At 39.4% G+C, this 19,479-nt stretch overlaps 1 protein-coding gene across 2 annotated transcripts in view; it reads right to left on the bottom strand.

Annotated features, from left to right (window-relative positions):
* Positions 1 to 19,479, bottom strand: part of ELOVL6 (ELOVL fatty acid elongase 6) — a 145,228-nt gene that overhangs the window by 53,037 nt on the left and 72,712 nt on the right. For both annotated transcript variants that reach the window (XM_060654433.3, XM_060654431.3), the window contains exon 3: positions 822 to 953. In XM_060654433.3, coding sequence (XP_060510416.1) covers positions 822 to 953 — 132 coding nt within the window. The remainder of the gene's footprint in view (positions 1 to 821; positions 954 to 19,479) is intronic.

The raw sequence follows: 19,479 nt of genomic DNA on the forward strand, positions 1-19,479 counted from the left end.
AGGCAATGCGGGGTGAACAGTGCTTTTGGGGATGCAGAGCAAAAGCGTTCTCTGGTCTAGTAATACTAACATAGACAGGTGTCCAGTATCTAGTCATGTGTCTGAGTGCTATTGTTTGATTACATATTAGTTGGTTGGGGGGGGCGGGGAGGGGTGGTCAGCCCCGGTGACCTGGAGGGACGAGACGGGGGCGAGGGGCGGGCATGACGGTGGGGCCCGTGGGCAGCGTCTGGTGGGCCTCCATCACCATCTGGAAGCATCGGGGCTTGCACCCTGACCCTGCGGGCTCAGCCGTGGTCGGGGTCCACATTGAGGCGGCGGCCGTGTGGCCCCCGTCCCCTGCCTCGCCCACCCCTACTGTCCGGGTACCTAGGGCGTCCTGACGTGGAGGTTTAAAGACGCTTCGGGTGGGGTTGCCCGGCCGACTCAGGTCAGGGCGATGGGGCCCTGGCGTACCCAGCACATTTAAACCCTACTTTGCCACACACCAACACCGGTGTGGCTTTGCATTTAGCGCTTCATCTGTATTTAAGCAACACAAGTAATGGAATTGACACACTGCTTCTAGGCCTAAGAGGTAAACTGGATCACTGCACCAGCCGTATGGACAAGAAACGAGACAGCCTGAAAAGAAGAGATTGAGTATATTATGGCAAGTCGGTTGCAGTGGAGGCCTACTCTCTGGACATGACTTTATTTTACCTTCAATGTACTGAACAATCAAAAATATGTGATATAAAATAAAATGCTCAAACATTGCTCCTTTAGCCAGCTCTGAGGAAATGGATGGACAGCACTGGGGAAATGAAAATAAAACCTACCTGAAGACTGCAAGGGTCAGAGACCAGAGCACTAATGGCTTCCTCAGTTCAAACTTCGCCCGTTTGTTCATGAGGTGCCGACCACCAAAGATAAAGGCAGCATACAGAGCGGAAAACAGGAAAGATTTCTTCCTATAACAAACAAAACCCCAATATCTTATGAAATGAAAATCTTTAAGCAATTTATTTTTACTCATCAGAAATCTATGTTTAAATTATTCGTAATTTTTTATACCAGTCCCTCTTTGGAAGCACTGAACGCATATTCCTGGGAATGTGCCCCTTCACAGAAGAGAGAATTAGTCTTTTTGGCTCCATAGCCTTCTGTGGAAACCTCCCTTGACAATTAGGTCATCCAGATTAACCGACACATGTCAGAATAGATTTATCTGCTTTTCCAGCTCTGTGGCAAATTTCAACAACATAACATTAAGGTGCAAAAAGAAAATTTTTCAATGAGGGAATTAAAACACTAAAATCAAGCTACGTAACTTAGGGCGTCCCCAAAATGGATTTCTGAAATCTTCTCCACCAAAGGATTAGGTATAACCTTTCAATATTATCATTAATAATAAGGATAACTGGCAGACATCATACAATGTAACAGAAAGAACATAGAACTACCTAGAGTATACTTGCCTAAAAACTTGAAATTGAATCCTATCAAAATCTGATTTTACTACCTAATCATAAGAAATATAAAGGATAAATACAATGATGGGACCTTCTGTAAGACAAGTGAACATATTTCTTCTCTAAGTCAGAGGAGTATGGAATCCAATAATCTTCTAGATTAAAAAGCGACTTGAGAGACTACAGTGAAATATAATACGTAGAATTTTGGGGGCCTTTACTTGACCAAAGCAATTGCAAAAAGATGTTTGTAATAAATTCAGAATATAAATCAGAAAGTTATTAGTCATAATTTTAAAAGCAGTTAATATTTATGGGTGAAATTACATGTTTTGGGTTTGCTTTAAAATATCCCAGCAAACAAAACCAAACCAATATTAAAGGTAGAGAGTGGAAATTAGATTTTTTTTTTTTTTTTTTTTAATTAAGTAGGCTCCACACCTAATGTGGGCTTGAACTCATGACCCTGAGATCAAAGTTACATGCTCTAGCGATGAGCCAGCCAGGGGCCCTGAGATGTAATCACATTAACAAAAAGGATGATGAAATACAGGGGCTCATTATTCTCTCTTTTCCTTAGTCAGGCTTACATGGAACTCTCAGTCAGAAGCATGCAAGCAATATGAAATAGAATCTCTAGGTCCTGCTGCTTTATTACCGTACGATGGAGAAATAAACAGTAATATTAATAATGCCAGTAAGAACAAAAACAAAAACAAACCCAGGATTCTATAGAACTATGATTCCATAGAAAGTAACAGAGGCCTCGTAAATAATTTAAACATCTAAGCGAACTTCGTATAAAAAAAGTAGTATTTCTCTTAAAATGGATATTCCCCACTCAATTAGATTAAGAGGGAAATCATTGAAAGTAAGTTACAAACATAATACAAAAAGCAAAATGAATGAACCTAAAGAGCATTATTTGCAAAATGCCTCATATTTTCTCCCCTAATTGCTAATACTTCCGCTGTGTATTGCTAACTAAAGAGGGATCTTATTAATTACACAAGCAACACACCTACTTCAACGGATACATGTTACTTACTTGGTGGACACCACCCAATAAAGCACTAATTCCAGAAATTAACCCATAAAGGTGGAATAAGCCACTTCCAAATGAGGTTTGCAAACACTCTTAGAAACACAAGACCTGACACGTAGTAACTTACTTGATAAAATGTTCATGAATGTATATGAATTTTACAAGTGTACGTCATTAAATTACTTTGAGTCCTAATCAGCATCTGTATTTATATGCAGAGACTCACTATAAAACAAGCACAAAATTTTATCAAGTTAATGTAAGCAATAGTCATATGAAATTGTATATATTCTTTTCTAAATTAAAAAAAAGATTCTTACCTAAATTGTAAAGGTAATGATGAGTGACAATTCATAGTATGATTTAGGGAGTGATTCCTTAGGGGTGGGCATACATAGTGCCCAAAAGCTTTCTCTAATCCTCCTAATCTCCCCTAATGTAGGTAAAGCATTATCTTCATTTTATGGATAAGCAAACAGGCTTAGAGGTTAAGTAGCCTCAGATCTCCCTATTCTCCTGTGGTAAACTTTCAGGAAGGAAAAGAGTGTGCCAGAGACATAACACCTGATGTGTTATAGGGATAAGAATTCCTCAAACCCTCCTACTGAATTGCATGGTCATTGTGTAACCGTGTAGCATGTTGTTTAACTGTGAACTGACCAAGACGACTCTCTATGCCTTCGTGTTTCGATTGTCATATTTTTGGGGCTGAGAACACTTTGATCCAAACCCTGTTTACCTCCTAGAGAATACAAATTAACTATATATACCCCTGAAAGCTTTTCCTTAAATTATCAATCATTCTCTTGCACATTCAACCTAATTCAGATTTTGATTATGGTTAGAATAAATGTATTACTTGCAATTATGCACCAAATAAAATGGATGTCTTTATATGATCCTATCATTCTAGCCATTAAGGGGAAGATAAGGTGCCTTGAAGAATCAAGAAAAATATAAAAATCTTCTCTTAGTACCTTTTCCTCTATATTTCTTCAGCTATGAAATGAGAATTAGTCCTAATGCACTACTAACTTCCTGGCACAAACCATTCTCTTTTCTACATATTTTCTAGAGATATCTTGACAAACCTTCAATTCTATAGCTATGGCAACCAAGTCAATCAATATGGACTCAGAGAATTTGAGAATTGCAAGAGACCTAAGCGACGGAGCTCAATTTCCTTGTTCTACAGAAGAGGGAATGGTGGATGGGGTGGGGTGCTGGTGACATTAGTTTCTTATGGTCACATAGCTACATTCTGTATAATGGCCAAAACTACCAAAAGTTTGCTCAAGCAGATAAGTAAACATAAATTGTCCAGGTTATGTCTGAGTCACATGGTATAATAAAAATAAGTTGCTTGTTGTTTACTATACAAATCTTCTACTGTGGTGAAATTCGAATATGCAATGCTTTAGGTTAATTTAGAATTAAGCTCAGGCTTCTTCTGTGAGAGGGAGCCATCTAACGAAGCCTTAACTCTTACCTCTTCAACTGAGAAATCAAAATGTATCATGTATAGTTGAATGTATTATGAATTTTTCCATTTAGCTTAGAATAAGGTAAGATTTTTCTTTAGCAAACTGGGCAGTTTAAATGGATTCAAATTGCCTTTCAGTTCTGGCATCTCTTTTGTAAAGTTTCAATTATAATCAAGATGAAAAATGACTTCCTGCTAGCCCACTTACTATTTAATGGGGACAGATGACTTCCCTAATGCTTCAATGGTAATCTAATAACACTTCATATTCTGGCATGCCTCCATAGCTGGGTATAATGGTAACACTACATTGTTTTGTTACCAGATAACTAGCAATTTCCAGATGGTAAGGACGCTTCCTGTTTAACCAATCTTAATTGTATATTATTTAGCACCACCCCTCGCTACAGGTGCTTAATACTTTTCAGAATGGTGCTTCTGTAGCTATAATTACAAGGTAACCAACTAAGTGAAGATCACCCAGTTGAAATACTGAAGTGCTTTGAGCTTGTTGTGCTTGTATTTACCCTTTCTCTGCCTTCCATTTCTGTCATGGATGTGAATGGAAATTAGCCCATAACTAATAAAAAATAATGGCTTTATTCATTATCCTTAGAAAGCTGGATTTCTCTATCATGCTACCCTGGTCCCAAACATTTCTAGGAGATGTTTTTTTCTGTTCTTACCAGAGTAGCTGCTAGTGATCTGTGTTTATTATTCTACCCAATAACACTTATCAAAGAGTCCTTACACATTCAAATGCTTTTTTTCCCCCCAACTCCTGATATTCCACTGAAACCAGGACCTAGCTTGAGTCTCTTTAACACTCACATCAGGATCTCTGTTGGCTGACCTGTGTTTCTCCAAGAGTCAAAGGAGTTCTTTTGAGAAATGGTGAAACTTTCACGTGGGTAGTGTTTCAACACAGGATAATTGCTAATGAATAACTTGGGGAGATGGCCTGAACTCCTTTGTACCCTGGTGACCTTGTTTTTGTGGCTACCGTGCACGTGTAAGGTGCAAGGAGTTGTGAAAATTCAAACAAAGCTTTGAGGGAGAAAAGAAAAGGACACCTGAACACTTCATCTGCTTTTGGCAGATACCGAGCACAGAATTTTCTTGTTAAGACTCTGAAACTCAGAAACAAATGCTAATTGGTGAGGCCACATCTCTTTTTAAGACTCCTCCTTTGTTCAGCTGCTAATTCAAATCAGCAAACAATTCAGAATTCTGAAAGTAATTTTAAAGCCACAAACAAATTGGAGACCTGGAGACAGAAGGAAATAACACTCAGCTTTTTGCCAACAAGACATTCAGTGGATGTCGATGGTGGTCATAATTTGGTAAGAATATAGAGGAAGGTTTTCTTTCTTTTAAAAAAATTTTTTTAATGTTTATTTATTTTAGAGAGAGAGACAGAGAGAGAGAGAGAGAGAGAGAGAGAACGAGAGCAGGGGAGGGGCAGAGAGAAAGGGAGACACAGAATCTGAAGCAAGCTCCAGGCTCTGGGCTGTCAGCACAGAGCCCAACATGGGGCTTGAAGTCATGAACCATGAGATCATGACCTGAGCTGAAGTCGGACGCTCAACCTACTGAGCCATCCAGGTGCCCCAGGAAAGTTTTCTTGAGAGGGATCCTGAAGTTGTGCTCTTGGGAGTTCTAGCCAGGGATGGATTCTGTCATTTTCTTAAGAATTCCCCCAACACTTTATACAGGCATTTTTCCACATTGAAAATAATGGGAATTTCCAGCAGTTTTTATTCACAAGTAAATTGTAACTGGGAATTAACTCTGCCCAGAAATTCTGACAACGAATGATTTGGAAAATAATAATGGAAATATGTTCATAGTATACAAATGAATCGTGACTTTATAATTGCAAGACAAAGCCATGAGTGACTAAAGGAAAGGGTGTTATTTTTTTTTTTTTAATGTTTTTTATTTTGAGAGAGAGAGAGAGAGGGAGAGAGGGAGTGCCCGCACGCATGGGCAAGCATGAGTGGGGCAGAGAGAGAGGGAGAGAGAAATTCTCAAGATCGTGACCTGAGGTGAAATTAAGAGTTGGATGCTCAACAGACTGAGGCACCCAGATGCCCCGAAAGGGAGTTATTCTAATCAGTTATGTTTGACCCAGGAAACCAAATAATGCATGATTTCTGAGCTTCTTTGAGTTGCAAACACCCCTTTATTAATCTGCTTTCCTCTCTGATGTGAATGGAAAGATCACAAGTTCTTCTAATTAAAAAAAAAAAAAAAAGATGAGAAAGCCATTTTTGGGGATTCTGGTTTTCTGTTGTTGAAGTTGGCCATGGTCAAAGTAGAGTCATATTTAGTATGATGGATTCAGTAACTGGATTGAATAACGTGGCTACACATCTCTTTCTAGGAAAGTACACTTCTCTTAAAACAGACCTGTTACAGAAAGTTGCTTGTACGTATATGTCTCACATACCATTTTCTCCCCTTGTCACCTTTTTAAAAATCTTGATTTCTATTCTTGTTGGCTTTCCTTTTACAACTGAAAATAGGCTCTTTCTACTTGCAAAATGTTAAAATCACGTACACAGCCCCATAAAAATGTCGTCTCTAATAAATTGGCAAGATACTCATTAATGGCCTGTTTTTTTTTTTTTTAAGATATTTTCTGTTGCTGATAAAACATGCCGACATCCATCCATCCCTTCACAATTTAAATGAACTGCCACCATTTTTATTTGCAGTGTGACTGGTATGCCACTGAATGAAAATATAATAATAAACCAATCCCTGTGTAAGAGTACATTCTGCTTCCACTAGTCTAGTTAGAAAGACAGGGAAAACGTGTGTTATAGATGACAATGTGTGACAAGAATTCTGAGTAAGGAGATATTGCTGTGATGAGAAAATGCTCTGTGGAAGTTTCGACTCTGAGGTCGACCCTGTAAGGCTTTGTATAGTAGACAGAAAGAAGTGGGGATTTGGGGTGGGAAGAAAGCAGTGCCTTAGGCATGAGCTAAATTGGGAATGTAGTAGGACCTGATGTTTCTGTAGGGGATGGGGAGACACATGGAAGAGAGTCAGTTCAGAAGTGCAGGCTAAAGATTGCTAGAGTTGTAGCAACTGCACAGCAGTAAGGACAATATCTTCACCTCAAGGTTGCAATAAGCTGTGAGGTGTGTGGTTGGTAATTTAATATTGCTAATAAAGTATAGTCCTAGAACTTGTGGCTTAATTTTCCTTTTCCTTCCTTCTTTCTAGATAAATAAGAATAGGGGTGCCTGGGTGGCTCAGTTCGTTGAGCCTCTGACTCTTGATTTCGGCTCAGGTCACAATCCCAGGATCGTGGGATGGAGCCCTGTGTCTGGCTCCTGCTGAGCATGGAGCCTGCTTAAGATTTTCTCCTTCTCGCTCTGGCCCTGCTCACACCCTCAAATAAATAAGTAAACAAACAAACAAACAAACCAACCAGTAAAGAGATAGGTAAGTAAACAGATAAAAATAGATTCACTCATGTGTGTACCATTATGTGCCTGGGGTGAGAGAAGTGGGGAGTGTTACCACTTGTGGTCCCAGGAAAGATAGATGGAGAAATGCTGGTTCAGGCCATGGATAGCACTCAAAGTCTTTGAGCTGGCTGGGGGTGGGCAGATGTGGCTGAAGTTTGACTCTAGTCTCTAAGTCAATGCCCTCTGGCATGTTCCCCACAGCCTACATTGCTGGCATCTGTAGCTGCAGAAGTTCCCGAGGTGCAGTGGTGTGAACTGAAAGAACTTCTTTAACGAACTGCTGTACTTCACAGGAATTATCAGATGGGACCACCTTCAAGTTCTATTCACTTAAGAATATTCTCCTATCCTATGCAAACAATAGCAAACTGTTAGGCCAACCATGGCACTGTTTCAATAAAGCCGATATCTGGTTCAGTGTCCTCAGCTGTCCTATAGAGGAAATGTCAATTTCAATCCTAAAATATGGCATCTGAGACAGATGCAATAAAATATTTTTTCTGTTTTAGAAGACACGGTTTCATACAACTGATCAGAAAGATTCAATATCACAGTCAGGAATGAAAGATTATTGAGGATTAAAAAACAAAGAATTAAACTCTTTCTTTGAAAAAAGGTTAGAGTTTCTTATCTCCTCAGAAAAAGCAAAGCTTGCTACCACCTCTAAATAGAAATTTTGCCAATGGTCTTGGTAGACAAATGTCCCTTTTCAAAGCAAACTACAAATGGGCTCTGCGTTGACAAACTCATTTATGGTTTCTGTTTTGGCTGAGAGTATGGCTCAACCTGATTATCTGGTACTGATTGTCACTTTGAGTTAGAATTGCCAAGTAACCATCTCATACAGTCTATCAGCTACTGATACTGGCAAAACATTAAACTCTGGCCATTAAAACAAAACAAAACAGTGAAATCTAAACAGGAGACAGCATGCAGAAATAGAATGCAGAAAGTGGGTTCCATCAGCAATTTGCTTTCATTGTGCTAATTCCTTTAAAGAAATGCCCTTTGTTCTAAGAAAAAAGAAAGCTTTCTTCTGAATTTCCAGTGAAGAAATGCTCACCCATTTAAGATGATAATGAATAAAATGAATATAATGATGAATACAGAAAGCGTACGAAAATTCTGAAATGACTCCTGTTAAGTAAGCCCAGTGAGTGACTCCCTGTTACCAGATTAAATTTTACCGTTTACAGTCTTTTTTTTTTTTTTTTTTTACAGCCTTAAAGGCTATTAGTAGGAGAGAGAAATGAGGCGTTAGGGACTTTTTTTTTCCCTGAAAATAAAGTTTTCTTGGACCTGAGGTTACACAATGTCTGTTTGCTTGTTTTTAAATCTTGTTATCTATTCTAATGGCCTGCTAGCCATAGAAATTTGAAATTAAAAATTTCATAAAATATTAAAAAAATATATTTAAAAAATTAGAGTCAAGTATAGAAATTTGTTTCCTGCTGTCTTCATCCTAAAGAATGTCCTGTAGAAAACAGATTTATCTGAGAGTTGCAGACTAAAACCAGAAGTGAAAACAACACTATAAAAAGCATGTATAGTTGTTCACAATGGAGTGGAAACCGGATTTCACGTTTACAAGTCAGTCCAAGTCAGACACACCATTTCCCCAGACCTAAAATCAAAACGACAGCTGCACAGACAACTCATAACAAGCAGAAACATATCCAAATTTAAGAGTGCTTTAGACTCAAGAGCTAATCGTTTCAACTGAAAGATGACCCATTTCTGTTGCAGTCTATACGACCACCTTATATTTATCAAGTTTTAGTTTATACTCATTGCTTCATGCAACTATAAAGAAGCTAGAAAATACTTTCGAGGAAAAAAAAACAACCCACATGTTTTCATGTTAACTACTGGGTGATTAAATATACTGTTGCATTGGCTTTCGCCTGGGTATAAATTCTGAAAGAGGGTTGGAGAAGCAATGAGAAATCATGTCCCAAATGCTATTTCTAGATTAGGGAGAAAATAGCCCAGAAGTGATAAAGACTTCGTGGTATAGCTCAGATACTTTTTTATCACCAAAATAAGATTTACATAAGAAATTTAAGCCTGAGAAAAAAACTGGCAATGACAAGAAGAAATATATTATTAGCAAGGTAGTGGAAATGGCAGACTTTTTCACCCATGAGATACCTATCACTCAGTTACCAAAGAAATAACTCTCTTTTCCCCTTGAAAATAATATGGCAAGATTTAAAAAAAAATTTTTTTTTAATGTGTATTCATTTTTGAGAGAGAGACAGAGCCTGAATGGGGGAGGGCAGAGAGAGAGGCAGACACAGAATCCAAAGCGGTTCCAGGCTCTGAGCTGTCAGCACAGAGCCCAACGCAGGGCTAGAACTCACGAGCTGTGAGATCATGACCTAAGCAGAAGTCAGATGCTCAACTGACTGAGCCACCCAAGTATCCCAAGATTTTTTTAAAGTTTATTTATTTTGAGAAAGAGCGAGTGAGCGAGCGCATGTGTGCATGCACAAGCAAGAGAGGGGCAAAGAGAGAGACAGAGAGAGAGAATCCCAAGCAGGATCCACACTGTCAGCCACATTGTCAGTGCATAGCTCTGCGGAGGGGACGGGGTCAAACTTGCAAAGAATCACTCACAATATGAGATCTTGACCTGAGCGGAGATCTAGTCAGTTAACTAACTGAGCCACCCAGATGCCGCTGGCAAGATTTTGATTGGGGTATTCACACTGCTCCTTCAAAATCTGAATGGTCCTTCAGTGACGTAAAATAAGGCCTGTAGACATTAGCTTTGACAACTTTGGGAACGAGGTAGTTTGCTTTCTGAATTGGATTGTATTGCTTTCCAATTGCTGCTGCAACAATTTCCCACAAATTTAATGGCTTAAAAAACGTAATTACTTTATAGTTCCAGAGGTCAGGAGTCTGGAATAAGTCTTATGGGACTAAACTCAAGGTGTATCCAGGTTGCATTCCTTCTAGAGGTTCTAGGGGGCAATCTGTTTTCTTGCCTTTTCCAGCATCCAGAGGCCACCTGCATTCCTTGGCTTTCTCCATATTCAAAATGCATTGTTGCACCTCTGTGTCCATGGTCACACCGCCTACTCTGACTCTGCTTTTATCACCTTATCACTGTCTCTGAGTCTGATCTTTAAGTCTTAAAAATTCTTGTGATTACTTTGGGTCCAAGGGATAATCCAGGCCCATATCCTGGAAAGAAAGGATCTCTAATTTTAAGGACTTCATGTGATTACACTGGGCCAACCCAGATAGTCCAGAATAATCTCATCTCCAATTCCTTAACCTAATCACATCTGCAGTCTCTTTTGCTGTACAAGATAAAAAACATATTCACAAATTCCAGGGATTAAATTAAAACACGGACATCTTTGGGGGAGTATTATTCATGTTACCACAGGGATTCACCTAAATAATAATATCTAAAGCCATTTTTCTGCTGCAACTCATAGAGTGCTAGTACAGGGCAAACATTTATTCTCTATTCTTGATTTGTTACATCCAAAGCCAGTCTCTTCCCTCTACGTCAAGAAAGTACTTTAGAATGCAAGGGGCTGAGAGTCACATTGTTTCGGATTGTCCTGAAGCCACTCATGTGTATACAAACTCCCAAATATCAGTACTTGAACTCTTAGTAGTAACATACGATTTAGCATATACCTTACAACGGAGTAGGCAACAGAGCTTGGAATTTCTAGTAACATACACAATTTGTTAGAAACGACTAGTTTGTTTAATTTATCCCCACCGTGACAAGTTCTAATTGTCATTTTACACTCTTTTGTGACAACAAATATTTGGCTTGTGGCTAGCGTCTGCATTTTAATCTGAAAATGTATGTTACAGGTTACACCCAGTACATTTTCCTCTTTGTGGCAATTCCGTTGTTCTGTGCTTTATCACTTTTATTGTTAAGCCTTTATCTCAGGATGAGTCTTCATCTCAGGTGGCTAAGGAGCAGCAGCATTTGATACAGACGGTAGCTCCTTTTCTGTAACACCTTCTTCACTTGGTTTGGGGACACGATTTTCCCTTATTTCTTCCCCAACTTCACCATCTGGTTCTTTTTCATCCTCCTTTGCTAGTTCTTTCTTCACCTCCCCAATCTTTAAACTTTGAAGGGTTCCCGGGCTCAATCTATGGACTTTTCTTTCTTTCTTTCTTTCTTTCTTTCTTTCTTTCTTTCTTTTTCTTTTTTTTAATCTATACCAGTGGTATACATGGGGACAATGATTTTATCCCTCAGATGACATTTGGCAATGTCTGGAATCATTTTTGGTTTTCACAACTAGATGGAGGTTGGCTACTGGGATCTAATATGTAGAGGCCCTGGATGCTGTGTAGGACAGCTCTCCACAACAAAGGGTTACCCAGCGCTAAATGTCAATAGTGCTAAGGTTGAGGAAATCTGGACAAGAGAAATATAAAGAAAGATATTAAGAAATCATAAAACTCGAGAGAATGTGTGTTGAAATGTGATACAGCTTCAAAAACCACATTTACTGGATGGGATGATGTCACTTATGCTTCAGATACACGCAGGCTGAATCGCTTCAAACTGATTCCAAGCACAGAGTAAACTTCTCATTTCAAATCAGCAGTTCAATTTAGAAAGGAAGACAAGACAAAACAACTAATTTGGGTCAATTTTTCCCTCGTGATTCTAGAATTAAGTTCACTTCTACCTACAGTGGAAACACCAGCCTGGTAAAGACTTGAATGATCAGTTCTTACAAACTCTACATTTGTTGCAATGCTTCCTTGTCATGAAGGTCATAGTACCTCTCTAAGAGAAAGGAATAATCTGAAACGAAGGTTAGGCATTGCCAAGACAACCTCCTGCCCCACGCACAGAGTTCAAATTCTTCTTGAAGTAGAATTTCAGTTTTTTCCAGTCATCTCTTTACTAACCCATTCTACAATATAAGATCATTCCACGATAGTTAAGTTTATTCCTAACTTAGCTCCAGGTGGGGCAATGACGTAAAAATACATTAGACCATCAGAACTTACAACTGTTATGTAAATCTTATACATTCTTACCCACTCTCTACTAAATCATTAAGTGTGACAAGGTGATAACAATAAAGGTTTCTACGACATAAACTTTTTAAAATTAAGAGTGGGAAAAGCTCTATTTTCTCTCAGGATTATATATGGAAAATAGGTATGCTCATTGGATAAAGCATGCCAAATGTGACAAACAAAATCAGTAGCACTGTTTTCTAAATCTTACAACAAATTATTACTTATTTTTTAGCTCCCCTCAGGCCTCTGCTCCCCAACATTTCTGCCATCTTGGGAGACACTGATTCTCCTCTGATGATTATGTACAAAGCTGAACAAGTGAAACAGGAAGCTGCTCTCTAATGTTCATGTCATCTGTTTCTACCGGGGGGGACCTGGGTGAAGCCTGCCAGATAGTGTCCAAAGCTGGTTTAGGAGCCTTTTATCTTTACATCTGTTTACATCATTTCTCACAAAGACTTTCACTTCGCTTCTCCCCCCCCCCCCCTCCCCTGTTCATTCAAAGGTTCAAAGCTAGAGAAAAATGATAAAAAAGATTTGGGGGGAAAACGGGTGATACTAAAAGTCTCAAGATCTATTCAAAAAAGTAAGAGCATAGCTTCCCTTTCTTTAGAGTGAAAGAGGAATTGTTTTATTTGTACAAGTTTCTTTTTACTACTAGGTTGTGAGACAAATAATTTCTTTTTTACTTGTTTGTCAGAGGAGCCCTGGGACACAGCTAAGGTACAGCTGGGATTTATCAAACATGGGTTCTGATGAAGGAGATTCTCGAGGTAACAAGGCCCACAGGATCCTTTTCTTCAGTCAGTTTCAGAAGAAGGTGAAAATGCTTAGGGAGAAAAGAGAGTGCATCTGACTCATGGATTTTTGAAAGCCTGAAGGTTAATGTGCTTCCTGTATTCCCAAGAGCATTCCCTTTGGGATGTGCATTAGAAGGGAATGTGTCCTTCAGACTGCTGGTGGTCGCATGCATATGCTGTCAATAGAGAGCAGTCACTCTAAATAATAAACCCCAGCCTTTGTTTTTACCATTCTCTTTCTACTTTTCTTATTTGTCAAGACTGATTTCCTAAGCAACAAATTTGAGAATATTGAAAGAATAGTTTTTACTCAGCCATGCTGACCCAGAAAGGTTTCCCACTAAAAGAAGGAAATGAGGGGGCGCCTGGGTGGCTCAGTCGGTTAAGCGTCCGACTTCGGCTCAGGTCATGATCTCGCGGTCCGTGAGTTCAAGCCCTGCATCAGGCTCTGTGCTGACTGCTCAGAGCCTGGAGCCTGTTTCGGATTCTGTGTCTCCCTCTTTCTCTGACCCTCCCCCATTCATGCTCTGTCTCTCTCTGTCTCAAAAATAAATAAACGTTAAAAAAAATTTTTTTTAAAGAAGGAAATGAGTTTAAAAAAAGAAAAAAAAAAAAGAAAAAGGATTGACCTGTGTTTACTTGAGACACATCCTTTAATCCAAAGCATTTTTGAACCAAGTTGAGAAACACTAGATGCCTGTGGGCTACAACGACATTTAAAAGTATTTACTGAACACCCACTGGTTGCAGCTATCTATCTACACAAATCTCTGCTACAGGAACTTACTGGTCCATAACAGACCCAAAGTTAAAGGCTGCCTTGGAATGCACAACTGTGCATTGCTCTAGACCAGTAAAATAGAATAGGTTTCAATTTGGTCAAATAGTAACTTTAAAAAGTTTTTTTTAACATTTATTCATTTTTGAGAGTGAGAGACAGAGCATGAGCGGGGGAGGGGCAGAGAGAGAGGGAGACACAGAATCTGAGGCAGGCTCCAGGCTCTGAGCTGTTGGCACAGGGCTCAATGCAGGGGTCAAACTCATGGAGTGCGAGATCATGACCGAGGCAAAGCTGGATGCTTAACCGACCAAGCCACCCAGGCGCCCTACAAATAATTTTTAAACTGAATACTCACTGTTCCCTAGGCACTGTTCTTGGAACAGTGTTCTTGGAACCATGCACTTAATGTATATAATGTCTCTTATCTTTTTAAAAAGATTTTTAAAACTCATTTATTTTAAGAGAAAGAGAAAATGCAAGGGGAAGGGGCAGAGAGAGAGAGAGAGAGAGAGAGAGAGAGGGAGGGAGAGAGAGAGAGAATCCCAAGCAGGCTTCATGCTGTCAGCACAAAGCCCAACATGGGGCTTGAACTCAGGAACCGTGAGATCAAGACCTAAGCCAAGATCAAGATTTGTACGCTTAACTGACTGAGCCATCCAGGAGCCCCCTTTTTTCCTTTGAAAGCTGAAAGAATCCTACAAATTAATCTGAATTCAATTCTACTGGCTTAAAAAAAATTTGGAAACATGATTAAGTTTCTATTGAGGCATGCTGCTCTTGGAGAAGCACACTGTATCAAGCACTGTTCAGGAATGCTGGACAGCACACTATCCAATTTCTTTCGTTCTTGCTGGCCATGCTGATGTATTGCTTTTCCAATAGAACCGTTTGCATAAAGCAAGCAAAAGATAGAATAGACAGGTATGAAATGAGACTGGCGCCATGACAGCATGACTTTCCACCTGATAACTGTACCCTCATCTGTCATGAATAGAATCTTCATTCACTGACATATTTCAAGACAAATTTTGTGAAGAGCTGAAATCAAAATAATGACAACAAAACATCCATACTTTTACAATTCTAAGTAAAACATATTTGTTTTGATCAGGATCGTTCTATAATCTAAGAAAATTCTAAGATACCATTTGACGTCTATCCATAGGCAAGAAGACAGTGATAACACCTGATTCAGGAGAGGATACAGTGACTCAGGTCTTGCTGATGGGAAGGTAACAATCACAAATCAGTTGGTTAAGCGTCCGACTCGCGGTTTGTGAGCTCGAGCCCCATGTCGGGCTCTGTGCTGACAGAGCAGAGCCTGGAGCCTGCTTGGGATTCTGTGTCCCCGTCTCTGACTGCCCCTCCCCCACTCACACTCTGTCTCTCTCTCAAAAATAAACATAAAAAAATAATCAAAATGAAGATTTTATATGGGGCGCCTGGGTGGCGCAGTCGGTTAAGCGTCCGACTTCAGCCAGGTCACGATCTCGCAGTCTGTGAGTTCGAGCCCCGCGTCAGGCTCTGGGCTGATGGCTCGGAGCCTGGAGCCTGTTTCCGATTCTGTGTCTCCCTCTCTCTCTGCCCCTCCCCTGTTCATGCTCTGTCTCTCTCTGTCCCAAAAATAAATAAAAAACGTTGAAAAAAATTAAAAAAAAAAAAAAAAATGAAGATTTTATAAATAAAACTAATAAAAAATATGTTCTTATTGTTAAAAAGAACAAAATGCTAACAAACACACAAACCATTTGGTGGTGGTTACATGTATATTATGTAAAATTACACAAATTTTATTCCACATACTTTTGCAGTCTTATTGGAAGATGCTATAGTAGTCACTCGCCATCACACCTACCGGAGTCACCAAGCCATGGGTTTCAATCCTGGCTGCCACATATTGGTTCTGTGATCTTGATCTTTTTTTTTTTTTAAGTTTATTTATTTATTTTTGATAGAGAGAGAGACAAAGAGGAAGACAGAGAATCCCAAGCAGGCTCTGCTGTCAGCACAGATCCCGACGCGGGGCTCAAACTCATGAATCATGAGATCATGACCTAAGCCAAAATCCAGAGTCCGAGGCTTAACCCACTGAGCCACCCAGGCGCCTCTGTCATCTTGATCTTGAGTAAATTACTTTACATTTTATCTGCCTCAATGTCATCACCAAAAAAAAAAAAAAAAAAAAAAAAAAAAAAAGGGAAAATAACATTTGTTTTTCTCAGGCTTATTGTAAATCATCAAAATACCGGACTTGGCAGGTCTAATGCATTATAAGTAATCAATGCATTAGTACCTAATGCTATTGATTATTATCAAGAAAAAAAAGACATTATAAGATTAGAATCAAATGCAAAATCAGGCTGGTTGGGTCTTTGTGGCTAAAGGCATTTCAAATTCTATTTAGTCATTCTGACACCAGCAGTCGTTGAAGCTGACCCTGTGTGAGTACTTTAAAAAACAATAAACAAAAGAGCACAATCCACGTTTGTAGGTAAACAAGAGCTTTTATAAAAACAAGTCATTTTGATGTCACAGCTTGAATACGGAGAGCAGTAACACCGCGGAACAATCATTTAAACACTTTATTCCCATAAAAATTTGTAGACAGGATGCAGGACAGGTTTCTTAGATGGCACATGCAGGTAACTTTTGAACTGAGCCCACCTCAGTACTGGCCCACCTAACAGCAGTCTATTTAGGAACAGTAACCATTTAAGAAGTGGCTGTAAATGAGTCTTCTAAATTAGATATTTCTAAAATAAAATGAAAATAAAACTGTTATGGGTAGATACCCTTTTTTTTCCTGACCTATTTAAGGAGGAAGAGAAAAAAAAGGTCCCTTTTATAGTCATTTAATTACTAGGGTGGCAGCAAAGAAAGGAATAGAATTAAACCGTTTGGCTGATTTATGCTGCAGCTAAAAGGTCCATGGAATGTTATGACGTTAATGTTGTACATTGGTCATTCTTTTCGCAACTCACAGTATTTTGACAATAAAAAATGTTGACCGCAGCAAGTCTGAGTGAGATGAGGTTGGCCATGCAGCTAGGTGAGTGGAGATGCGGTGTTGGGAAATCGTTGCCCTGCCTTGGAGTGCACAGGGGGAAAGCAAACGTGGCCACAAGGTGAAGGTTTGATCTAATATAGATTTGTGAAAGTGACATAATTTTCTGATGTCAGCAGACATTCAAAGGATACACATGGATGCAGGATACAAATATGGTACTATCTGATTATTCCAGACCAGCCACTGGCCAAGAATCTGCCTTCAATTCCACACATCTGGCATTGGTGAACTGACCGATCACGAGTTATTTGACCTGAACTGCACCTTTTGCTTTGGCTGACAATAAGCTAACGATCTTGGGTCAATGTCTAGTACTGCCTGTTGCCCAGGATTTTCCTTAGACCTTTACAAGAAAAGAGACCTGCCAAGGGAATTTAAGTAGAAGTCAAAAGGGGCTGAGATTATGAAAGTGCTTTGGAAGATTTCTCTTCTCAGTATCTTCATTAGGCTCCTACTGGCTGTTTGGGGCAGTGGGCGGGCAGCAAGAACTAAACACACCTTTTCAGCAGCACTGAACTTCACTCACCTACACAGCCGCGGGGCAGAGAGTTCTGTGTGGCAGTTCTCAGTATGAAGGAGCTCCGACAGGAAAAGATTTAATCACAAGAGTAGCAAGTAATGCTAAAAATCTAACCTCTATTTTTAGAGTTAAATCTTTCTCCCAGTTGCATACTCTTTGGCTATGTCCTTTTGAAGTGTCTCAGTATATGAAATTGTCACTCAAAATGTGGCACAGGTATAACTATACATAGGTGAAGGCAGCCTGGTCTGACATTGGCAGCATGGTCAAGAATTTTTATCCATAACTATATATGATAAAACAAAAGCATTACCTAATTGACACCAACATGATGATTCTTTTTTCTTGTTAAACTGATGAATTCTGGGGGTAAATTGACTGAATCCAACAATTTATGTCATATATTCACTGAAATTTATATGGCCTACGTTCACCGAAAACTCATGTCTCCCTGGCTGCCCCAACTAAGGAAAGTTGTATATTTTGACAACATGAGTAGCCACGTAAAAAAATTAATTTTCAGAGCTCTGGGGTGGCTCAGTTGGTTGAGTGTCTGGCTCTTGATTTTGGCTCAGGTCATGATCCCAGGTTATTGGACTGAGCCCTGCATTTGGCTCTGTGCTGCGTGTGGAGCCTGCTTGGGATTCTCTTGCTCTCCCTCTGACCCTCTCCCCACTCTCACGCTCTCTCTTTCTCTAAAATAAATAAATAAATAAATAAATAAATAAATAAATAAAAACAAAAAGAAGAAAAATTAATTTTATATATTCTTTTTCAGTTCCAATTAGAACTCCTAATTACTCATTTAGGGGGTATTAATTGAGCACCTACTGCGTGCCAAGTGCAATTCTAGACTCTGGGAATACATCAGTGAGCAAAACAGACATCAAGGCCTACTCTCATGGAGCTTGCAAGTCTGGAGACAGGCAATCAATGATATGGTATGTTAGAAGATTATAAACACTATAGAAAGAGGAAATAGTAAAGCACTGTAAAGGGAAAATAAGGTGCAGAGTAAGGAATCAATCAGAATTTAAAATAGGAGAGCCAGGAGCGCCTGGGTGGCTCAGTCAGTTAAGCGGCCGACTTCGGCTCAGGTCATGATCTTGGGGTCTGTGAGTTCTAGCCCCGCGTTGGGCTCTGTGCTGACAGCTCAGAGCCTGGAGCCTGCTTCGGATTCTGTGTCTCCCTCTCTCTGACCCTCCCCTGTTCATGCTGTGTCTCTCCCTGTCTCAAAAATAAATAAACGTTAAAAAAAATTAAAAAAATAAAATAAAATAAAATAAAATAGGAGACCCAGTGTAGGCACACTGAGGTGAACTTGGGCAACAGGCTTTAAGGGAATGAGGGAGTGAGTGAAGCACTCTGGGAAAAGGTGTATAAGGCAGACAGAAGTGGCCAGAGCAAGAACTATCTCCAACGCTTAAATTTACCAGGTGGTGCCAATTTTGCTTTTGGAAAATTCAGTACCCTAAGATATCCTCTCAGAACGTGCCTATAAGTGTGCATCCAAGCAATAATTCTGCTTCTTTCAGTAAACTTTCATGTCAGGACAACCGTTTGCATATTCATAAATGTCATTCAAGAGGAATGAGCATGAAAGTACCTAGACTATGGTTAAAAAAAGTTTAATTTCTAAAAGTACTCTTATTTAGGGAATAATTATAAATCTGAGTTACTAAGAAATTCCAGAACCTCTGAATCTCTGATAGTACCTGTTGCGAAGTAAGTTGCGATAGTCCATAGATGGAAGATTATAAGGTACCTCCCTTACCATGGTAGAGTCTTGAATTAAGACAGATCTAAAAGTAGCTTG

The sequence above is a fragment of the Panthera onca genome, chromosome B1 (genome assembly GCF_046562875.1).
Source record: "Panthera onca isolate mPanOnc1 chromosome B1, mPanOnc1 haplotype 2, whole genome shotgun sequence".
NCBI lineage: Eukaryota > Metazoa > Chordata > Mammalia > Carnivora > Felidae > Panthera > Panthera onca.